At 41.8% G+C, this 25,413-nt stretch overlaps 1 protein-coding gene across 1 annotated transcript in view; it reads right to left on the reverse strand.

Moving 5' to 3' along the window:
* HDAC4 (histone deacetylase 4) overlaps positions 1 to 25,413 on the reverse strand; it is a 423,752-nt gene that overhangs the window by 368,320 nt on the left and 30,019 nt on the right. Inside the window, exon 3 of the mRNA XM_070933431.1 lies at positions 2,367 to 2,599. Within this exon, the coding sequence (XP_070789532.1) occupies positions 2,367 to 2,599 (233 nt within the window). The remainder of the gene's footprint in view (positions 1 to 2,366; positions 2,600 to 25,413) is intronic.

The raw sequence follows: 25,413 nt of genomic DNA on the forward strand, positions 1-25,413 counted from the left end.
TGCTCCCAAGAGAAGACCGCTCTCGTGGAGGAATAAAATGGCCGCCCATGGAGGTTGCAGAGGCTATTAGAAGCCTCTTTGAGCTGAAGCCCTTCTGTAGGCCTGAGCAGCTGCGGCTGAAGGAAGCCCCTCCCCGCTTCCATGTCTCAGCCGTATTCCTCTTGAGATGATCATGCTGTTTTCAAAATGGCAGCCGCCGAGATGTTGTCAAAATGGCCACCGGACTTTGGGCACGCCGTGTGGCTTGTAGAAGTGGTGGTGGCAGTGGCAGCAGTGGCGGCAGGCTGCCTCTCATCTAAGAGCCTCCCAGACCCGGCAAGGCAACAGCACAGAGGCACCGTCGAGTCCTTGGAAGCCACGCTTAGCTAAGCGGCAGCAGCAGTGGCGGCAGCAATGGCAAGCCGCTTCCCAGCTGTGGAGCCTCTAACAAGGCCAAGAATGGGCGGTGTGGCGGTGGAATTAAGGAAGCCGTCACACAGCTGAGGCTTCACCACGGGGCTCAATAGGACAGTGTCTGTGGTGGTGGGAGCGGCTGCGGTGGTGGTAAAGGCCTTGCCTTATAGGTTGGGGGGATGGGGGCTAGGGGGGGTATTTGCCTATGAGGCAAATGCTAGGGACTGGCAAAGCCAGGGGCCCCAAGGGAATGCCCCCCTTCAGAGGCAGCGTCGGTGTTATCAGCCTAGACTGATCTGGCCAGCACACAAACCTAAATTTTAAAAAATAGAAACCTGTTTGACGGTTCAGAAATGGATTGATGAAGAGCAACTGCCAAAGATGTCTCTGTCAGAGGACTGAGTTGAAAACTGGGGCCTGACGGAGAGACGTGGAGGCATAGCCACAAAATTATGACTCAGTCTCCAGGCAGATTAGATTGTATCAACCCATTCCTGAACCACTCCACAGCAGATCAGAAGAACAAAGACATCCTTGACTCTCGCACTCACCACGGCTCCACACAATATTTAGTGGCATGGAAACACCTACCATCCTCGGAAATTCCACCTGAAATACCCACACAAACCATCATAAATTTTACTGTATTATATGTTTTATCTCTTTCTTTTTTCTGAAGAGGGCAATATGTCAGATCCGTGTATCTGCCATTCTTCAGAAGAACGGGGGGGGGGGATTTGGAGTGTTACATTTAGTTCTTTTCCTATGTAATCTAAGTATCCAATTTCTTGCCTGATCCTCTTTGTATAAACTTTACCCTGATTTATAACTGTTGCCTGGTGCCAGGAATCCCTGAAGACATCTCACACCTTGGAAAAAGGGGGGTGTCAGCCTCCGATCTTTCATTGCTTACTTGCTCGGCTGCCATGAAAGGGGGCAAGGGGGGAGTTATTGGAATTGGGAGGGGGGAAGTGAGCTGGAGGAGAAGAAAAAACTTTGCTGCAGCATTTTCTTTGAAGCTGATAATGTCTCAAGGTCAATTGTCGTGGCATAGCAAGAGGATGATACTGCCAGATGTGTTTGCACCCACATGACCCCTGGAGAACCTGTGGATTGGATGATTTATGCTGGACAGTTGAGGGGGATGCTTTCTATATGTGATTTTCGCACCTTTGCTTCAGACCTTGCTTTTCTTTGGTTGCATTCAGTTCTCACTCAGTAAAAGTACCTTTCTCTATGAAAATGGAGTCGGGGTTTTTCTTTCTTGAGTGTTGAAAGGAGGCATGCCTGACAGGGGGAACGAGCGAATTGTAAAATAACCCTAAGAAACTCTTCAGATCTGTTTCTCAGAGAGCCTGATGCAATTCGTATTCACACCTGTGGATTGGTTGGAATCCACATCGGTAGGTGGGCAGGGGTTCCTAATTTCCTTTATCCTGAACTGCATGCCGAGAGGGACCCCAGAGCCTGCTTTGAGTTTTGACTTGCTTTCATCCATTTCAATAAAAGATTCCTTTTGAAATACAAAGTTCTCAAGAGTTTGTACATTCTTGGAAGGGGGGGAGAAGCTGGTCCTTACAATTCTAGCCAAATTCACAATGTTTTTTTCCCATGTAATGTTTTTTTCCCATCTGATTCTAAGTTTTCAGAAACCATATTTTTGAACTAGAACAAAAAATAATAAAAAGAGGAGGAGGAGGGAGGAAAGAAATCCTCTCCCGTTTCCTCCCACACAAAACTCCCTTGGTAAAGCCCTGTTTATTCTCGTTGTTCACTTACTCACTGAGACATTATGGAAACTGAATTTCTTGCACATCAGCAACAGTAATACTCCAGTCAATCCATCAGTCATTCAGGGAGGCAAGCAGGCACACAAACACACAAATTGAATTTTAAAAAATACAATAAATATATAGGAACCACAGGCTTGCACACATACCCCACATCCCTGCCCTTCAAGCTGCATCACACACCTTTATGTGTTCATGTAGTTGAGCTTCATGTTGACGAGAAAGTTGTTCATGTTGTCTCTGGAATTCTGCTATGAGGATCTGTCTCTGGATTTGTTGTTTTTGTTTGAGGGCTAATAATTCCTGTTGGAGCTGCTGTTCACGTAATGTAGGTTCAGTCACTGATATGGAGAATTGATGATCCAAGTGAAAATCCATAGGTGAAACTTGCAAAGGTACTGTTGCAGACACATCAACTACAAAAAAGAAAAAGTCCATTCACCTGCAATTATTATTCAGTAAGCTACAAAATATTTGCCTTATGACTTATATTAAATAGTGTTAAGTCTGGAATTTAAAAACCTAACAGTGTATAATAGTCTATAAATTTCAGACTAAAGCCTGTTTTCTGTCTTTTTTTCCCTTTTATTGTTATAAATCTTGATATTCTATTTTAATTTTATTTTAATTTAACTTCAATGAAATATTTATGTAATGCAGTCATAAATTATTAACATTGTATTATTTATAAAGCTAAAAGTATTGAAAACAATTATATTAATATTAATCACATTTTAAAATATCAATATTACAAGCATAAAATTATTTAACTCTTTATCTAAAATTGAATGTAGCAGGAAAAAAAGCTGCTGTATTTCCCATAACAGTAGTAGATACGTTGATAGAATCTTTGATCTAATACTAAGTTTTTGTCAAGAGTTATCTGCTCTTTCATCTAGTTACTTCTTTACTCTCAGCTTGACAACAATCGAGAAGGGGGTAGTTGGAATGTCAGGGGTGGGAATGGAAGACTCCATAGAATGCAAGACTCCATCTGCAGATCGTGAGATCCTGCTACCATCCTCAAGAACACGCTGTGCAGGTGTTTTGAACGTAGACAACTTTTATAGGTAATTCATTCCCACATTTGCATAGATAGCATGGCCTATCAGAAACCTGTTAAAAAGGGGTGGTAGTGGGGTAAAGCCGAGATCGAGTCAACCCTTGAATTGGACTGCCAAATGCCAAGCAGCTTTTGAAAAGCTAAAGAGACTTTTTGCCGTTGAGCCAGGTTTGAAACACTGAACCCAGAGAAGCTGTTCATGATCCAGGCAGACGTGGCCATGGGGACGATATTATTGCAGAGAAATGAAATGGAAGAACTGCAGCCTTGTGCCTATACATCTCAGAAACTGTCTGACCCTCAGAGGTAGTGGGCAATCTGGGGAAAGGAAGTTTGTGCCATCTGCTGGGTCCTCCTCACCTGGAGGCAGTTCTTAGAAAGTAGCAAATCCCATTCGAAGTATTGGACTGACCACAAAAATCTGATAGAACTTAGGGCTCCAAGGAAATTGTCCCCTAAGCAGGTCCGGTGGGCCCAGTACTTTAACTGGTTCAATTTCACCCTGTGCTATTTGCCGGGGGGGGGGGAGGATTTTCTAGCAGACGCCCTCTTGCGCCTGCCTCAGTATAAAAGCACTAGAGAAGAGATTGTTAATTCTAATTCCCATCCAAACCAAGTTGTGCCTGAACGTGTGAGCCAGCCCCAGAAGAGCCCCCTTGATCAGGAGGAGACTCACTGACCCTGCGACTGAAATAAACCCTGGATGGGGATGAGTGGTTTCAAAAGCATGAGGGACTTGATGCTAAAGCAAGGCTTAGCATAGAAGGGGAGTAAAGTATATGTCACAGCCAATCAAAGAACTATGGTCCTACAAAGGAGTCATGATGTGAAGCTAGCAGGGCACTCTGGGTTTTTAAAACCTTGAATCTTGTAAAGAGGCAGTTTTGGTGGGCGAGGATGAAGAAGGACATAGAAGCCTATGTGGTGAGTTGCCCTGTATGTGCATCTATGAAGTGCTTTCCAGGGAAAACTAGAGGTGGGATTCTACCGGTTCGCACCTATTCGCTAGAACCAGTAGTTAATTTTCTAAGCAGTTCAGAGAACGGGTTGTTAGAAGAAATCTCCTTTTGTTTTTTTTCCACTTTACACAGTTAATCCTGTAAGGAATCACAACATTCTGGTGTTGTTTCTAACCTAATCTTTATTGCCCTGCTTACAGAAACTGCCTCTCCATCAACCCTTATTACATTCTTGGCAGTACACTTAGACTTCCTGTCACCTGAACTTCTCCGGAGTTTATTTTCTTTGCTTTGCTGGTACTTTTTTTCCCCCTTTGCTTGACTTTCTTAAAAGGGAAGGGTTGTTTTAAGCTTTTTATACTGCTGGTAGGAGGAAGTTCTTCTAGCCGGGATGCAACAATCAGCACTTTGAAGAAATAATTAAATAATGAAGCAGAGCTGCCAGAAAGAAGCTTTTAATGACAAGGAACCAAGATGAGTAACATTCAGCAAGGCTTCTTGGCTAGCTAGAATGATTGACATTCAAATATGAATTTACGTATCTTTTCTGACTTTTGGTCTAAAACTGGTTTTTGGTGAAGTTTAATTCTGTGCTTGGTGATGTTTAATCCTGTGTTTATTGATGGGATAATTTTCATTGCATTTCCTAAAAAGAAGCAGCTTCAGAAATCTGGCTAGTTCCTGTGTCTATTTGTTCCGGTAATTGGTTTAAACCTAAAAGTGATACTACCATTCAATTGGGATTCAATTTATTAGCATTGCCTGTGTCAACAGATATTTTACAACCTATATCCTCGCGTTGAAGCACCTTTCTCATCTGGAGATCTTCTTACCTTTGGGGAATTTTTTGACAGCCATGTGGGTTGTTTCACTTAAAGGATAACGGAGGATAGCAATGGGAATGCATGCTTATCCGGTTCTCAGGGCAGATGGTAAAAAAAACATCTTCACACTTTTGTATTGGCTAAAATCTGCATTCTGGCTAATGGGGGGGATCTTTACTGCTTTAATCCTACTTGTCTTCCCTAAGGGTATTCAGATGTTGCTTTGAATCCATTGCTGCCACTTTTGCTTAATAAAAGGTTCCTTTTGAAACACTCTGTTTCAAGAGTCTTTACTTTCTTAATCTAGAGGGAGAGGCAATCCTTACAGTTAATTCAGGGGTGAAATGTAAAATTTGTTACTACTGGTTCTGTGGGCGTGGCTTGGGGGGTAATGTGACTGGGTGGGCGTGGCCAACTTTTTTTTTTTAAACTTTTCAAAGCATTTTTTCTGCAAATGCAAAAAAACGCTTTGAAAAACCTCTGCCAATCAGGCAACACAGCTGGGATCATCAGAGCCTTTTCAAAGCATTTTTAAAACCACCTCTTCCTCTGAAGAGGTTGCAAAAAAAAAAATGCTTTAAAAGTCTCTCTGATGATCCCAGGTGAGTTGCCTGATCATCAGAGAGGCTTTTCAAAGCATTTTTTAAAAAGCCTCTCTGATGATCCCAGCTGAGTTGTCTGATCGTCAGATATTTTTTTAAAAGCCTATCTGACGATCAAGCAACTCAGCTGAGATCGTCAGAGAGGCTTTTAAAACATTTTTTCCTGCAACCTCTTCAGCGAAAATGCTTTGAAAAGGCTCTGACGATCCCAGCTGTGTTGCCTGATCGGCAGAGGCTTTTCAAAGCATTTTTTAACCACCTCTTTGGCGGAAGAGGTTGCAGAAAAAAATGCTTTGAAAAGCCTCTGACGATCCCAGCTGAGCCGCGCGATCATCAGAGGCTTTTTTTTAACTTTTAAAAGCATTTTTTTGGCGGAAAAAGTTGTAGAAAAAATGCTTTTAAAAGTAAAAAAAAAAAAAGCCCCTGATGATCGTGCAGCTCAGCTGGGCATGGTGGAGGGGGGGGGAGCGCAGGGATTTTTGCTACCGGTTCTCCGAGCCACCCGCTGCCATCGCTACCAGATCGGGCAATCCGTCCGAACCGAGAGCATTTCACCCCTGAGCTAATTGCTTTCTTTTTAGTTAGGCTTATCTCAAGTGCTTTTTCTATCTGAGGAGAGGGTCTTCCTTCACTGGTTTAGTGGTTCTTGGCACTGTCCTTTTGGGATGTACTTCCAAGAGGCAGAATGCAAGTTTGGCACTGATTTTTTTACTGCCTTTCTGGGGGTCATGTGATCTTCCTGTCAGCTTTGGAAGCCATATTAGGCCTGAAGCTTCAATGCTGCCACCTTCTCATGTGTGGGAAAGTAGGAGGGGGTAATCAGGGGAGAAAGTAGGAGGGGGAGAGAGGTTGTTAGTAGACATAATAGCATTCTTCCTGTCGGTGAAGGTCAGGGCGATCCAGCATCTGAAGGAGGAGTGGTCAGGGGGCTGGGTCGAGATGGAACGGACATTGATTGGAGCATGTGATTGACTGGGGAGAAAGGGAATGGTTTTGGGGGTCTGAAGGAAAACCCGGGCTTTTCAGATTCGGGTTTTCCCAGATGTGCCAGTTTGCCTATTCTAGTAAAGAGAACTTTGGAAAATACTTGCTTCCACATCTTTACTTGGAGCTAGGGTTTTTCTGGAATGCTGACATTAACCCGAATCTGCTTTAAAGCCTAATGGTACCCCGTAAGGGGGCTGTTGGGCGTGCTGAGCCCCAGCATCTACCTAAACCCCGGGTGGTGCGAAGACTCAATGAAGATGGAGGAGAAAGGAGAAATCGGAGAGGGGGCTGGGGGGGTGGATGCTCAAGGAATTACCGACCCCTTGCTTTCTCCTTCTGAAGAAATGGGGCGAGCCATGGAGGCTGCAGAGGAAGCCCTTCGGCTGGGGGCTCGCCCCAAGGCGTCAGATTCCTGGAAGAGTTGCCAGTCCAATCCAGCTCCAGGAAGGGAAATGAAGTCGGCCCGTGAACCAGACTGGAGGATGGGGACTGCTGTGGGATCCAGAGACTCCCGGGACTGGGACCGGCTGCACCCAATGTGAAGCCAGTCCTTAACTGGGCCCCCTGAGTGTTTTGAGTGGATGGAAGTGGGGAGTTACGCACCCTTTTCCCAACCTCTTGAGGTGAGATGGAGGCTAGTGCAACCTACATTCACCTTCTCTGATCCGGGACATGGAGGGGGGATTAGTAGGGCGCAGCCCCCCCCTACCCAGCCAGGGGCGAAACAAGAGGATTAGCGCAGCATGGCCATCCTGCAGCAGTGGGACACCAGGCGCAGCTGGCATACGGAATGCAAAATCCCCCTTTTGGGGCCCCTCGCCAGCCTGCCTTCGTGTTACCTCCTGCTGAGAGTATACCGCCAGGATGGGGGTTTAATCCCAACCAGGAATGGGTCCAGTGACAGTGGTATCCCACGCTGTCTGTTCCAAGCTTCCAGGGACCCCCATGGTCCCCCTATGGCCCAACGATCCTGGCACCACAGGGGGGGGGATTGATCCAGCAGCCGGCTGGAGTGCCCCTCTCCCTTCAGCACAGCAAGCAGCTCAACAGCCGGGCCCCCTCCCCCAGCAGCCGACAAGGTTGCCCCCCCCTCCAGCCCAGCAACTCTCCCAGCAGCCGGTTGGAGTGCAGCAACCAGGAGCAGCCCTGCAGCAAGTTCTATCCCAGCCAGCCGCGGTCGGGCCCCCTCCACCCACGAGGCCAACGTCACCCCGCTTCAATACGGGACCAATATGAATCAGAACGGGACTTGGTGTCTGCAATCTCAAATGGGATGAATGAGGGGGAGGCTTCTGAATGGATAGCCCAGCTGCACAATGAGGGCGCTGCAGAACTGAATGATGCCAATGGGTTTATTACACTGCTCCGGTCCCAATTTAAGGACCCAGACCGAATAAATAAAAGCAAAGCCACGCTAAAGGTCATGAAGCAAGTTAATCAACCTATAAAAGACTTTGTATGGGACTTTAGATGAGTCGTAGGGAATCTGGGGCATTGGCCTGACCACATACTCCTACACTACTTTAAAGAAGCTATTGACCCAGAAATCAGAAAAGCCTGTGTGATCCGGGGGGTGCCTGAGCGTCTCCATGACTGGTATACCATGTCCATAGTTCTAGACAGAGAAGTCCACCCCAACAGCAAAACCCCAGCAGAGCAGCCGCCTCGGAGAGCGTTATCTAGAAGGCTACGTTATCTCAAAGGCTACTATTAAGTGCTATCGATGTGGACAAACAGGACATTGAGCTTCTGAGTGCCTGGTCTCTGCCCCAGTTCCACAACAACGTCCTGCCACAGCTGCACGAGGCAGGAGGGCTCGAAGGAAAACCCCAGATACCAGCCGATTCGCCAGACAAGCTGTGGAAGTTCCCCTCCCCACTGAAGAGAGCAAGGACCCTCCGGCACGCCCACCCAGTCACACAAACACCAAGCCACACCCACAGAACTGGTAGTAAAAAAAATTGAATCCCACCCATTGGGAAAAACCTCTGGGTTACTACAGCTGGTAGCCAACCTGACTACACCATGGGAGGGCAGCTCCACTTTAGAGTGGAGCTGCCTGAGAATGGCAGGAACACTGTAATATGGACTGTTATAGACCTGTTCTCAAAGGCACATTTTATACTGTGCCCAAAGCTCCCTTCAGCCCAGGTCTTAACAAAAATGTTTATGCAACACATCTACAGGCTGCATGAGGTCCCAAGATGAGTTATAAGAACTGAGGTGGCACAGTGGTTCAAATGCAGTGCTGCAGGCTACTTCTGCTGACTGCAGTTTGGCAGTTCAAATCTCATTAGGTTGATTCAGCCTTCCATCCTTCTGAGGTCAGTAAAATGAGGACCCAGATTCTTGCTCTCTACTGCCAGGTTCTCTACTGCGAGGTAGTATATAAGTCTAAGTGCTATTGCTATCTCAAACCTGGGGATACAATTTACTACAATGTTCTGGCGGGAGTTTTTGAACTTGATAGGTTCATTCCAAGGGCTTAGCTCCACCTTTCATCCTACTACTAATGGAGTGGCAGAACTCAATGGTGGAGCAATAGCTAAGATCTGTGGTGGGATATAGCCAGTTCACACCGGTTCACTAGAACTAGTAGCTAACTTTTTGTGCAGTTCGGCGAACCAACTGAATCTGTGGAGCTTGGGGGAGGACAGAAGGGGCTCTCTAACACACACACCTGTGATTTATGGGCCTAACTCTGACAGCCACCTTCATCGAGGCCATGGCGTATATCCCCTTCGTGAGTGGGAGGGGGCCCTTGCCTGCTTCCCCAATGGGGAGACCCACTTTCCCCAGAGACAGGCACTTCTCCAAGGGCTCAACAGGTCACATCCCTGCAAGTGCCGTGGCGTGTGCACTTCCAAACTGGTAGGGAAGGTAAGTAGATTTCACCCTTGGATTGACCCCTCATTTTTGTAGGAGCCCCTCTAATATTGGAATAGTGCTATTTTATTGTGAGTTGTAAGCACTATTTTATTGTGAGTTGGGGAGATGTTTGGCAAAATTGATTTAACAGAAAAAGGGGCATGGTTGAATTTGCTTTTTAAATCCTATCAGCACTTTTCTAGATAAAAAATGAAAGATCATTAAAAAGATCACCAGTATTGTCGTTTGAAACAATCTCAAAATTTGTGAAAAATCCGTCTGGAGTTAAAAAATAAAGATAATCTCCTGTGCACTGCTTGGAGTGTCCAAGCATGGGTGTTTATCAGCCAGTTTTGACATTGTTAGGTTCAGCTTGTAGCTTACTCCTAACTTGTTGGTCAGGCAATATATCTGTTTCCTTAAGAAACAACTGAGTCACGTAATCAGGGTTTGCTGAACCCTGTAATTAGGCTACAGTGCATAAATAGCGCAGAGAAGCGTTCTTTGATTCCTGATTGTTCCTGTTCCTGTTGCTTCCTGCGTCTTTCTGCTGATTGGTGTTAGACTGAATTGTTATATGGTACTGTATACCGAGAGTTACTAAAGTCTGTTTGCTTTGGTAAGGGAAGATACTTACTCGACTGATATTACTGTTTATGACCTTGGACTGTTTTACTTACACCGAGACTGCTTATTATCTTGCATATAAAGTATTTTTCTCACACGAGCTGCACGTTTATCTCCTTCCCTGTGTGTTTCTGCTCTGCTCATTGCACAAGCAACAAATACTTTTTACACACACCCTAACAGACATCATTGAGTTGGAATTTCTTTGGCCACGCCTTCCTCCTTCCGGCCGAGCCTCAGTTTTTTTCCAACTCAGCCAGAGGAAAGACTTATTAGAGTTGGCTCTTCGTTTTTGCTTAAAATTCAATATATAATTGGCCAAATTTAAAAATAAATAAATTAATTTTTTAAAAAACCGAGCCTCTTTAAAATAGGCAGTGAGAGTGAGCTGTGAGTCAGCGCTGCGTGCTCTGCAAGGCAGGGATAAGATCGCTTTGGAGGCAGCCATTACTCCCTGACTCTCATCAGCAGCTGGGAGCAAGCTAGTCAAAATGTTGAGAGCCAGAGGTATTATGGCTTTCTGGTGGAAGAACTGAGAAACCGTCAGATACAGTACAGATGGGAGGTTCCAGCTGGACTAGTGGTGAATTATTCAGGAGAAAGACATCATCTTAACTCAGTGTAGAAGGCAAAAGATTTCTACACCAATGTACTAAAGGCTGGACGCCCACAGTCCCCAGAAGCTAGAAGGAAGACGGAAGCAGAAAAGGGGACAAGAAAGGGGGAGAAGGAAGAATTGTTGGCACAGGCTCAAGGGGGAGCTTTGATTATTCAACAAGACTTAATACAACTTTTGACTATTGCTCAGGCTTTGGAGATATTCGAAAAAATAGAAGAACCTAAGGATCAAAGACAGACCTGAGCGGCAGCCAAGCGTCAAGAATTAAGAGTGTAGCAACTTCAGATGATTCAAGAAAATAGAAAAACAGAAGCAGTGGGAGGAGCAAGGCCAAAAGGTAAAATGCATGGAGACTTCCAGCAGATGCTCCAAAAGCTTCAGGGGCCCAACAATGGCAACTAGATTGTTGACTTGGAATGTTAATGGCCTAAATTCACCACAAAAGAGGAGAAAAATATTTCATTATTTGAAACAGTTTAAAAATGATGTAATCTGTCTATAAGAGACTCATATTAGAACAACAGATCAAAAATATTTACTAAATGCAAGGTTAGGTATACCGTATTTTCTGGTGTATAAGACGACTGGGTGTATAAGATGACCCCCCAATTTTCCTGTTAAAATATAGGGTTTGGGCTATACTCACCGTATAAGACTACCCCTCTTCCAACGCACACCAAATAAAAATTAAAAAAACATCAACTGGCTCACCCACAATGTAAAAGCAGCTGTGCTAGACCCAAAATGGCCCCTGAAACAAGCAGGAACCTCACACAGCCACAAAAAGCCCAAAAACCCAACCTTCACACTTTACACACACAAAATTCCACATACAGCTTTGTGAGATTTTGTGTGTTTGTGTAGTTAGAGTGAAACACTACAAAAACACACTAAATCTCAGAAAGCTGCACAAATATTATTTTATTTTATTTTTATATGAAAGCTAAATTTAAAACTTCCTAAACTTTAAATGGCTAGGTCTAAAAAAGAACAACTAAAAAAAAACCCCAATTAACTATTTTTTTTAAAGATCCCAAAGGGGAAAAAAACTTACCCAATAGAACAGGGGTCTCCAACCTTGGCAACTTTAAGACTTGTAGACTTCAACTCCCAGAATTCCTCAGCCAGCTTTGTTTTGCTGGCTGAGGAATTCTTGGAGTTGAAGTCCACAACTCCCTGCCTGCTTGATTGCAGGCAGGGAGTTGCTTACTGATGGAATGGATTCAGGCAAGTGAAGCAAGGCAAGCGAAGCAAGGCAAGCAGCTAAGGCAGTGGTTCTCAACCTTCCTAATGCCGCGACCCTTTAATACAGTTCATGTTGTGGTGACCAACGATAAAGTTATTCCTAAAACCATCAAAAATATGTGTTTTCCGATGTTCTTAGGCCAGGGGTCCCCAACCTTTTGGACCTCAGGGACCACCAACTTCATAATTTTAAATTTCGCGGACCACTAATACGAATCCAGTGCACCGCTTGCTGAAGCACCTGGACTCCCAGTACGGGATGGGGTCCTTCAGGCACTCTCCCTCCTCTCTGTCTCTCTCTGTCTCCCACTCTCTCTTTCTCTCTCTCATTTTCGCTTTCTCTCTCTCTCTCCCTCTCTTCCTTTCTCTCCCACTCTTTCTCTTTCTCTCTCCCCCCTCTCTCCCCCACTCTCTCATTCTTTCTCTCTCCCACTCTTTCTCTCATTCTTTCTCCACCCTCTTTCTCTCTCTTTCTCCCACTTTCTCTCCCCTTCTCTCCCCCCACTCTCTCATTCTCTTTCTCTCTGTCCCCCTTTCTCTCTCCCCCCTCTCTGTCCCCCTTTCTCTCTCATTCTGATTCTCTTTCATTTTGTCTCTCTCATTCTCTGATTCTTTGATTCTCTTTGATTCTCTGTCTCTTTCTGTCTCTCATTCTCTCTCTCTCTCTCTCTCTCTGATTCTCTCTGTCTCTTTCTCTCATTCTCTTTCATTCTGTCTTTCTCTCTCTTTCATTCTTTGTCTCTTTCTCTCTGTCTCATTCTGATTCTCTCTCTTTCTCTCTCATTCTCTCTCTCTCTCATCTCATGGGCCAGCCAGTGTCTTGGGGCTGAGAGGAAGTCAAGCATCTCCCTGAGAGACTGAGGGCCGGAAGAAGTGTGGGAGCGAAGCACTACTTGAACTTGTGCGGCATGAGCCTTGGTATATTTCCGCCAGCCGATGGCCAAGGCAGCCCTCATCTCTCTGCTGAAAGTGCAGCATCAGGATTCTGCCTTGGTATATTTGCGGCGCAAGGCAGCCTTCGTTTCCTGCTGCTTGGGACTCAGCGCTGACTGATGACGCTACGGGAGCGCCGACAACATTGACAGGAAGCTGTGCCGATCTCATCAAGGCTGCATGCCGCTCAATGCTGGAACCAGCTGGTTGCTGTGCGGAGCTTCACCCAGCTGGGGCTCGCCATCACTGTGGGTCAGCTGGGGAAGTCGGAGCATCGGTAATATCCCCCTGGATGCCTGGGACGGTGGGGGAAGCTCCACGTAGCAACCAGCTGGGTCCAGGATTCAGTGGCATGCAGCCTTGACGAGATTGGCACAGCTTCCCCTCAATGTTTTGGGCGCTCCCGTAGCGTCATCGGTCAGCGCCAGCAACTCAGATTCGGGTACCCGGCATATAAGACGACCCCCGACTTTTGAGATGATTTTCCTGTGTTAAAAAGTCGTCTTATACGCCGGAAAATATGGTACATTTTGTTGCATCTGCTCCCGAGAAGAAGAATGGTATAGTTATATACCTAAAAAAAGACTTAATTGCCAAATTAACTGAAGCAGATAGGGTTGCCAGGTCTGCTTCCAAAAAATAGCGGACAAGTGGGGGGGGGGAGGTTAAGTAGTAAAAAAATTTAAAAAAATTACAATTAAATTATATATTTTCTTACAAACATTTTAACATGTATTAAAATAATCACTTCAAAACTTTACTTAAAATTCAAAACATCAAATATATTATAATAATATGTAAAATATTAAATTACATTTTACTTTGCTGTCGTGTGTATTTTTTTTTTATTGAAGTTTTACAAAAAAAGAATTTTCTTCCCCCCATTTCCCCCCCACCCTTTCCCTCCCCTCATCCCGCAAAATACAAGGTATTTCATTTAACAATCATAAACTAGATTAACCTACTTATCCTCAGACTACTAACTCCCCCCCTGAAACCTTAACTCCACTATAGATAACATAATACTTCTAATACTTAACGTTCACTCATAAGCTATTTGATATTTTCTTGTCTGCTACTTATTTTGAATATAATCAATCCATCTTCTCCATTCCGATACATATCTTTCTTGTGTATAGTCCTTCAAGTACGCTGTGATTTTCGCTATTTCTGCTAGGTTCGTTACTTTCAGTATCCACTCTTCAATAGTAGGCAAAGAGTCCTTCTTCCAATATTGCACTACCAACAGCCTAGCTGCTGATATTAAATTCAAAATCAATTTAGTCTCTGATACTGTACAGTCCGTAGTTATACCCAATAGGAACAATTGAGGAGTAAATTTCAACTTCTTTTCAGAATATTCTGCATCACCCACCAAATTTTTATCCAAAATGCCTTGATTTTCTTACAGGTCCACCATATATGATAATAGGTTGCATCATTACATTCACATCTCCAACATTTAGCTTGCAAATTCGAGTACATACATGATAATTTTTTAGGATCTAAGTGCCATCTATAAAACATTTTATAAAAATTATCTCTCAAATTTTGTGCTTGCGTAAATTTAACATTTCTGACCCAAATCTTTCCCCACGTTTCCATCATCACTGGTTCCTGAAAGTTTTGTGCCCATTTTATCATACAATCCTTAACCAATTCCGTTTCTGAATCTATTTCCAATAATGCATTATACAACCTTTTAATATACATCTGACTTTGATCTCTAATCTGTTTCACCAGATTTTCCTCGTTTTGCATAACACCAAATTTTTGATCTTCCCTCCATCTAGCTTGAAGCTGACCATACTGAAACCAAGTATAAATTATCCCTTTTTCTTTTAATTCATCTAAAGATTTCAGTTGCAACTTACCCCTTTCCAAAAAAAGAAGCTTTATAAGTAATCACCTCTGTTTTTTGCTCTATACTTATATTTTCTATTGCATGTCTGGGATTTGCCCATATGGGTATCTTATAATTTAGCTTATATTGGTACTTTTTCCAAACCCTCAACAACGCATTTCTAAGTATATGACCCTTAAACACTTTATCCACTTTTTTTTCATAAAACAAATAAGCATGCCATCCATATAACAAATCATAACCTTCTATGTTTAACATCCTTTCTTCAGTTAAATTAAACCAATCACTAATTTGTGATAAAGCAGCTGCTTCATAATACAATCTTAAATTAGGCATTTTAAGACCTCCTCTCTCACGTATATCCTGTATAATTTTCAGTTTCACTCTTGGTTTCTTCCCAGCCCAGATGAAAGTATTAACCCCTTTCTGCCATTCCATCAAATTTCCATCTTTCTTAAGCACTGGTATCATTTGAAACAAAAATAAAAACCTAGGTAGTACATTCATTTTTATTGCTGCTATCCTTCCCAGTAATGATAGTTGTAACTTTTTCCAATTTTCCATTTCTTTCTGTACTTTTTGCCAAAGAATTTCATAATTATTTTTAAACAATTTCGTGTTTGAGGCTGCAATATATACTCCTAGATACTTAACCTTTTTAACTACTTCAAACCCCGTTATTCTCCCTAAGTCTTCTCTTTGAGTTATGGACATATTTTTAGTTATCATCTTTGTCTTATGAAGATTTACTTTAAATCCAGATACTTTGCCATATTGAGCTACTATGTCCAACATATAGGGAGCCGCTTCTATAGGTTGAGATAAAGTAACAACCAGGTCATCTGCAAACGCTCTTAATCTATAATCCTGCTGTCTAATTACAATTCCTTTTATTTTATCAGAGTCACGTAACTTATTCAACAAAACTTCTAAAGTTAAAATAAACAACAATGGCGACAAGGGACAACCCTGCCTAGTACCTTTCTCAATTTTAAACACATCTGTTAAACCTCCATTAACTATTATTTGTGCTGTTAGTTCCTGATATATTGCTCTAATTGAATGTATAAAATACTTCCCAAAATGCATTTTTTCTATTATCTTAAACAGGAATTGCCAGTTTAATCGATCAAATGCTTTCTCTGCATCCAAAAATATGAACGCTGCAGGGACCTGGTTGTTTTTTTCCAGATATTCCAATAGGTTTATAATTTGTCTAACATATTTCATTTGCCTCCCTTTTATAAAGCCTGATTGATCATTATAAATTGTTTGTTGCATAACTGGCATTAGTCTATTCGCTAATATCTTAGCAAAAATTTTATAATCCGTGTTCAAAAGTGAAATTGGCCTAAAATTTTCAGGTTTAGTACAATTTTGATCTTCCTTCGGGATCAGTGAAACAAAAGCTGTTCGCCAAGAGGGTGGGACTCCTCCCCCTAATTGAATTTTACAAAATAGAACTCTAAGCTGTAAATTCTTATAATAAACAGCTGTTAATCCATCTGTTCCCGGAGCTTTCCCTATTTTTAATTGCTTAATTGCATCAGTAATCTCATCAGAAGTTATTGGTTGATTCAATCCTTCCCTCTGTTCCAACGTTAATTCAGGAATATTCCCTTCCTTTAAGTATCTATCTATATCTATACCTTGTATTGAGTCACTAGCATATAACTTTGTATAAAATTCTAAAAAAGCCTTTTTGATCATATTCTGTTGCTAAACTTGCTTACCTCTAAATTCTATCTTACCAATGACTCGTGATTTCTGTTTTTTCCTCAACATGTAGGCCAACCACCTACCTGGTTTATTGGCATTACAAAATGTATTATATTTAGCATATTGTAAACTAGTTGCCACCTGATCAGCCATTAACATACTAAATTGCCCTCGTAGTATATTTATTGTTTCTTTTACTTTCTTGTCTCCTGGATTAAATATAAGTAATTGTTCTTTCTTTTTTATTTGTTCCTCTATCTCTTTCTGCTTCTTTTGTTGTTTTAGTCTATGTTTATTATTCATGTGTATTAACATACCCCTCATATAAGCCTTACTAGCATCCCAGACCATTTCCATGGAAGTACCCTTATTCATATTAATTACAAAAAATTCTTTCATTTGTTTTTTAAGCTCTTTCACATTTTCTTCATATCTAAATAAATTTTCATTTAACCTCCAAGACCTCCTTTCTCCCCTCTCCTGTTCAAATTCCACCCAAACCGGACTGTGATCAGTTAAAGTTCTTGGACATATCTTCGTCTTCTTCACCCTGGAAATAAAATCATTTGTGGTTAGTATAAAATCAATCCTGGAGAAGGATTGATGTCTATCAGAAAAAAAAGTAAAGTCTCTTTCCTCCACATTACGTTCTCTCCAAATATCTCTCAGTTCTATATCTTCCATCATATCAAAAAAAAGATTTAGGTAATTTTGCACGTGTTGAGATCTTTGATAAGCTTTTTTTATCTTTCTGTGTGTCTATTACTCCATTCCAGTCACCCATTAATATAAAAGATTTATAATCCCATTGTATTATTTTAGTATGTAGAAATTTATAAAACTTGTCTTGTTGCTGATTAGGGGCATATATTCCAATATAAAGCATTTTTCCAGTCTGTGTTGATAATTCAATTGCAATATATCTTCCTTGATCATCTGCCTCAATTAGATTAGCTGATAGTCCTTTCCTTACATATATGACTAGCCCATTTTTCTTCTCTGGCACTGATGCCACAAAATGTGTATCTAATCTTGAATTTATCAAATATTTTTGATCTAATAATCTAATATGTGTTTCTTGCAAGCAAATAACATAATTGTTAAATTGTTTCAAGTAGTGAAATACTTTCTTTCTTTTTTGTGGTGAATTTAGGCCATTGACATTCCAAGATAGGAATTTAATTGCCATCTTTAGCCTTTCGAAGTCGTATGAGCATCAGCTGAAGCTCCTTCTCCACCTTACTCTTCGGCCTAGCCCCCCCCCCCACTGCTTCTGTTTTTTGAACTTCTTGAGATAAATTTTGAGATTGTTGCCTTTTTGATTGTTGTTCTTGAAGTTTATAAGTTGATCGGGTCAGTCGTTGTACTTTCGGCTCTCCCTTCTTAGGTGGTTCCAAAGTTGGAGGTAAGCCCCCAAGATCCAAATCTTCTTCCATGATAATTCCTCCAGCTGCAACTTCAGCATAGGTTTGTATCTGTTTTCCATCTTTTTCTTGTTGTAACATCTCCATTTTCTTCCTCCCCACCCCACCCCCCCAGTGAGGGTGGGTATCCAGCCTTTAAAACATTTACATAGAAGTCTTTTGCCTTCCAGACTGTGTTTAATTGGTATCTTTCTCCATTATAAGTCACTATTAGACCAATTGGAACATCCCATCTGTATGCCACTTGTTGATTTCTCAGCTCATTTACCAAAAAGCCAACGTCTTTTCTACTTCTCAGCATCTTTGGAGGAATCTCTTTCAAAACCACCACCTCTTGCCCAGCCACCTGAACTTTATTCTTGTAGGAAGCTTGTAAAATATCGTTTCTGATCCTCCTGGTTGTGAAATAGATCACCACATCTCTTGGCAGCTGTCTTTGTTTTGCCAGCCAGGAATTAACCCTGTAAATTTTATCAATTTGGCTTGCCACATCTTCTGGTCTTTCTTTAATTATCTCTGCAATAGAATCAGCACAAATATCTTTTAAATTTTCTTTACTATTTTCTTTCAGGCCTCTCAATCTCAAAGCAAACTCCATGGACCTGTATTGTATCATTACCAATTCATCATCCACTTTCTCCGTTCTGGTCATAACATCTCCCATTTTGCTTTCCAAATTTAAATTGGCTTAATTAATTTCTTCAACTTTCCCATCAAGCTGGATAACAAGGTTTGACAATCCTGATACAGCATAAACAATATCATCTCTTATTTCATCGTGTTTCTCTGCAACCACTTCCTTAATTGAACTTATATCCTCCTCAACTTTCTTTAATTTCCCTTCCACAAGTAATGTTAAGTTATTCATAGCTTCTTTCATTGCTGTTGCTTGATTATTCATGGCTTCTGTCATAAATTCTTTAAAATCATTAAGTGCTGCCTCCTGACTCTGACTCTGTGAATCAGCCGGAAGTTGTGCTTTCTGTGTCACCACTGACACAACTGGAGAACCTCCCCCTCCTTTAACAACTCCTGGTTTCACTTGTTTAGAAGCCATTTTTTTCCCCTTCTAAAGAGATCTTTTTTTTCCCAAAGCCACAAAGTTCCTTAAACAACTTTAAAATGTTTGTAATTTATAGTCTCTAATTTATCAGGCAGGATAGTTTTTTTTTTCTCCACAAGCTCTCACTTCCCAGCAGTTAATAAGCAGCTAATCCACTCTCCCAGCGCAAAGTTCTCAATAAGCACTTTCGTTTCTGGCTTTCACTTTCAAAACCATAACAAAGACGCCATCTTCAGCCTCCAGCTCAATGAAATTCAGTTTGAAACAAAGTAACTTCGGAGTTAAGCTCTGAACTTTTTAAAGCTTGTTCTCCTGTTTCCACTCTGCCTGCGCTTGTAATCAGTCAAACTCACTTTTGAAAGCAGGATCGGATCGCGGCTTCTCGCTCTGCTTTTGCAGAGTCGTCCTGGCTTCGGAGCTTCTTGGAGGGCTGGCTGGGGACCTCTCACCCTCCAAGCCTCTGGAAATATTCCAGAGGGCTTTCGGGGAGCTCTACTCTCGCCCACCGGCTTTCCTCTCCTTCTTTTCCCGAAGGGGAGGTTTATCAGCCGCCAGACAGCCGGTTTGCGCTGTCAAAGTGGCTTTTACGAAGAAACAGGGCTGGCGGTCTTAAAAGACCGTCCACGGAGCCTGCGGTGCCGACCGGAAGTCCGCTATCGTGTGTATTTTTTATTTGACTGCGCAGCTTTGATCAATTCTTTGTGTTTAAGGAATAATTCTTTAATTTCAGTACAACGTTGAGAAATATTAAAAAATATACAAAGTTCACTTCGAACTGATGATACAAGCAGTTGGTTACGTTCGTCAGTCCACAAATTTCTCATGATGCTGAAAATTTGTTCAACGTTTGCATTTGATACCGGAATTGATGCACAATACTGGAACAGTTTCAGTAAACTCGGAGCTGGCTCTTTCTTGAAAAAGTACGTCCACTTATCAAGGGATGAATTGCCCTGCAGATGAACATAAACTTCTTCTAAGGCAGAAATTTCATTGAAGAGAGTGTTGGATGGAAGTTCTTCTCGCCATGGTGATAATAACCAGATGTTCGTCATTTCTTCTAAAGTTGGAGGATTATTGCGATCAATTAGATTGAAACAACTTAGCGTCTCATATACTGAATCGGTGAAATTATACCACTTTTCTAGGTACGCAATGGCTCTTTGATAGGTACGTTGATGGCTTCTTTCTTGAACTTTTGCACGGCATTCTTAGGCAAATGTTTTTTATGTAAGGCAAATAAAACTTTCATTCCAAAAAAGTGCTCATCGTATTGTTTTTGCAAAGAATCACGCAGCTTACACATGATAATGTGAAGATCACATGCAAGAATTTTCTTGCTTTCCAGCTTCAGTAGGGTGTCTTGAATTATTGACATGAAGAAGTGCGTGAAATATAAATACAATTCTGAAATTGTTGGTTCATCGTCCTTTGCGAGTTCATTTTCCTGATCCGAAATAAGGTTCCAGATAACCTTATGGCACTCATCAGATCCAACAGAAATAAAATACGATTTTAGGGGTATCCAGTTTAAAAGAAGTCTTTCGACCGCTTTAAACAAACTTAACCAACGTGTTGGAACATGGCGCAAAACTTCATGGAATTCTGACTCGCAAAACTCAAAAAATGATTTCAACGCTTCTCGTTTCTTCGCAGAATTCAAAAATTCGGCAAAAACCTGCAGCACTACATTTTCGATATCAAAAGATAACTGCTTTAATGCATTTTTTGCGCTGTTGTGTAAAATGTGATTATTGCAATGAGCAGCTACAATATTGTCATTTTCCAGCAAAGATTTCTGGTAAACAGATTTGTTCACTCCATAATTGACCAATGCATTATCTGCTGAGTAAGCTGAAACATTATTTATTTCCAATTCGTTATCACTAAGAACTCGACACAGCTGATTTTTTATTGATGTAGAATCTTCGAAAGAATCCTCATAAAAGTCTAAAATTTTCACACACAATCCTTCTTCACAAGTAAAATATTGTGCAACAATGGAATACATTTTGCGATTTCGCTTGTTTGATGCGTCAGTGGAGAGAGAAAATGGAATTCCAGTTTTAAGATCATTGAGAACCAACTCAATAGAAAAAGGATACAAAACCTCATTGACAATAGCTGATGATTTGGTTCTTCCACAAGACATCTTTTTTACAATTTCTGAATCATCAAAAATTTGCTTCATTAACTTAATACCGCAATCTTGAGCCAGGAAAGAAATATGGTGTTTGATCCCATGGTAAGTTTCAGCCATTTCAGTTACAGTCACTTTCTCACTGAAAGAGGAGTCTTTAAAAATGAAAAACAAATTGATTCGCTTGTTGCTGGAAGCTATTTTCTCCTTATCTAAATGATTTTTTGCGCTTGCATGCTGTGTGACAGCTTTTATACCATTATATTCAATTGTGAACGATTTCTGACACAATTTACAGTAGGCCATTGTATTTGTTCTGTCGGTTTCGTTGTTGGTAATCCATGCAAAAGTAGCTTCCCAGTCTTTGGTGTATTTGCACACTCCTCTCTTTCGTTTTAAAGAATTCGAAATCTCGCCGCTGTCACTCTCATCACTCAACGCCATTTTAGGTCAGTCGATACAAGCTACAATACATTTTAAAAATGTGAACTGTACATAATTTTATAATATATTTTTATTTTAATCTCATCATTAATTTTTTTTCGGAGATTCGAGTTCAATGGATATTCGATCTTTGTCTCATTCTAACTTATGAAAAAAAAGACAAAACGCAATTCTCCTATCCTTATTCTCTTAGATCAGTGTTTCCCAAACTTGGGAACTTTAAGAAGTGTGGACTTCAACTCCCAGAATTCCCCATCCAGCATGGCTGGCTGTGGGATTTTGGGAGTTGAAGTCCATACATCTTGAAGTTCCCAAGTTTGAGAAACACTGTCTTAGATTGTACAGCTTTAGATTATGTACCATTTCATCATAAAGCTTTTGAATAAAAAAAATGTCCACTATTTTGTGAAAAAAAATAGTGAACATAATGTGAAAAAAGCGGACTGTCCGCTCAAATAGTGGATACCTGGCAAGGATAGAAGCAGATGATCAAGGAAGATTTATAGCAATTGAACTTTTAATAAAAGGAGAAAAAATATTTTTAATTGGAGTTTATGCACCGAACCAACAACAGAAAAAATTTTATAAGCTTTTACATTCCAAGTTACTACAATGGGATTATAAATCATGTATTTTACTGGGTGATTGGAATGGAGTTTTGGACACTAAAAAAGATAAGAAGGGGCTCTTGCAGAATATTTCAACGTGTGTCAGATTGCCAAAATCGTTTTTTGAAATGATGGATGATATGGAGTTGAGAGATATCTGGCGAGAGAGGAACCCTGAAGAAAAAGACTTTACCTTTTTTCTGATAAACATCAATCTTTCTCTAGGATTGATTTTATATTAATTACAAATGATCTTTTTTCTAGGGTGAAGAAGACGAAGATATGCCCAAGAGTTTTAATGGATCATAGTCCAGTTTGGATGGAATTAGAGTATGGAATGGGATCTAAGAGGTCTTGGAGGTTAAATGAAAATCTGTTTAGATATGAGGAAAATGTAAAAGAATGTAAAAAATTTATGAAAGAATTTTTCATTATAAATATGCATAAGGGTACATCTATGGAAATGGTTTGGGATGCAAGTAAAGCATATATGAGAGGTATATTGATATATTTGAATAATAAACATAGACGTAAACAGGGAAAAAAAAGGAAGGACTTAGAAGAGGAAATTTTAAAAAAAGAACACGCTTTGATATTGAACCCAGCAGACGAGAAAATAAAAGAGGCAATTAACTTATTGCGAGGGCAATTTAATATGTTAATGGCAGATCAGGTCGCAACTAATTTGCAATATGCTAAACATAATACTTTTTGCAATGCTAATAAACCAGGGAGATGGTTAGCATATTTGTTAAGGAAAAAACAAAAGTCAAGGACCATAGAGAAAATAGAATATAAAGGTAAATAGGTTTATCAGCAAAATATGATTAAAAAAACATTTTTAGAATTTTATACGAGGTTGTATGCTAGTGATAAAATTTGAAGTATAGATATAGATAGATACTTATAGGAAAAGAATATTCCTACAATTACAAAAGAGCAAAGGGAGGGTTTAAATCAACCAATAACTTCCGAGGAGATTATGTTTGCAATTAAACAGTTGAAAGTGGGTAAAGCTCCTGGGACGGATGGTTTGACAGCTGCTTATTATAAACACTTACAGTTAGAAATGGTGGGACCACTCAAAGAATTATTTACTAACATACAATCTGGAGGAGATGTACCCCCATCCTGAAAGACAGCTTATATCTCTCTGATTCCAAAGGAGGAGCAAGACCACACCCAGCCAAAAAATTATAGGCCTATATCACTTTTAAATACAGATTACAAGATTTTTGCTAAAATACTCGCAAATGGGTTAATGACAGTCATGCAACAAATGATTCATAATGATCAAACTGGTTTTATAAATGGTAGACAAATGAAGAGTAATGTAAGGCAAGTTGTTAACCTATTGGAGTATTTATTTATTTATTTATTTATTTATTACATGTATTTATATGCCGCCATTCTCCCGAAGGACTCAGGGCGGCGAACACAAGTTAAGAAACAAGTACAATAAAATCATAATTTAATCCAAATAATTAATTAGTAGTAAATAATAAAGCCCGGAATCAGTCTCAGCCTATTTGTTTGAAAAGCCAAGTCTTCAAGTCCCGACGGAAGGAGCGGAGATCAGGAGTCGTCCGGAGCTCAGTAGGTAATTCATTCCAGAGGGTGGGAGCACCCACAGAGAATGCCCTACCCCTGGGCACAGCAAGGTGACATTGGCTCGCCGTCGGAACCCTGAGGAGAGAGGCCCTATGTGAGCAAACAGGACAGTGAGAGGCAGGCAGAAGGTCATGCAAATATCCCAGACCTAAGTCATGAAGGGCCTTATAGGTGAGGACTAGCACCTTGAAGCGGACCCGGAGAACCACTGGTAATCAGTGCAGCTCACGCAGGAGGGGTGTTATATGGGAGTAACGAGGGGGTGTTATATGGGAGTAACGAGGGGCTCCCATAACAACCCGTGCAGCTGCATTCTGGATCAGCTGGAGTCTCCGGATGCATCTCAGGGGCAGGCCCATGTAGAGGGAATTGCAGTAATCCAAGCGGAAAGTAACCAGGGCATGAGTGACTGTGCAAAGGTCATCTCGGTCCAGGAAAGGGCGCAACTGGCGCACCAGGCAAACCTGTGTGAAGGCCCCCCTGGTCACGGCCATTAGATGGTCTTCTAGGGATAGCCGAGCATCCAGGAGGACACCCAAGTTGTGAGCCCTATCAACGGGTGCAAGTTTTTCCCCATCTATCAAAAGTGATGGAGCCTCTGAAACCCGAGATGCCGGCATCCACAGCCACTCAGTCTTAGAGGGATTGAGTTTGAGTCTGTTTCTGCCCATCCAGGCTCGTACCTCCTCCAGGCAACGGGACATCACGGAAAGGGCATCTCTGGGGTGGTCTGGGGTGGAGGTGTATAATTGGGTATCATCAGCATATTGATGATATCTCACCCCAAAGCCACGAATGATCTCACCCAATGGCTTCATATAGATGTTAAAGAGCAGGGGGGAGAGAACCGACCCCTGAGGCACCCCACAATTAAGGGGCCTCGGGGTGGATCTCTGCCCTCCCGCCCATACAAACTGAAAGCGACCCGAGAGGTAGGAGGAAAACCACCGTAAGACAGTGCCTCCCACCCCTAACCCCACAAGTCGCTGCCGTAGGATACCATGGTCGATGGTATCAAAAGCCGCTGAGAGGTCAAGTAGGACCAGGATGGAGGAACAACCCCCATCCTGAGCCCGCCAGAGATCATTCACCAGAGCGACCAATGCTGTTTCCGTGCTGTGACCGTGTCGGAAGCCTGATTGGTACGGGTCAAGGTATTCCGTTTCCTCCAGGAATTGTGGGAGCTGTTGAGCCACTACAATCTCAACAACCTTCGCGATGAAGCGAAGGTTGAAGACGGGACGATAGTTATTAAGTGAGTCTGGATCCAGGGAAGGCTTCTTGAGGAGAGGTCAAACCACCGCCTCCTTAAGAGAGGCGGGGAAGTTCCCCTCTCTCAACGAAGCGTTGACAATTGCCTGGATCCAGTCTCTAGTCACCTCTCTGGCAGCCGAAACCAACCAGGAGGAACAAGGGTCCAATAAGCAAGTGGAGGAACTACGTTTGCCCACAATCCTGTCCACTTCCTTGACAGAAACAGGGTCAAACTCAATCCAGATATTATTCTCAAGACCCACCCTAGTCTCCCGATTGGATTCTGCCCAGTCAGAGTCCAATCCGATCCGGATCTGAGCGATTTTATCAAGCAGAAACTGTACAAAATCCTCAGCTCTGCCCTGCAAAGGGTCTT

This window comes from Pituophis catenifer, unplaced genomic scaffold (assembly GCF_029215685.1).
Source record: "Pituophis catenifer annectens isolate HBS135680 unplaced genomic scaffold, rPitCat1.0.hap2 SCAF_1, whole genome shotgun sequence".
In the NCBI taxonomy this organism is placed as follows: Eukaryota; Metazoa; Chordata; class Lepidosauria; order Squamata; family Colubridae; genus Pituophis; species Pituophis catenifer.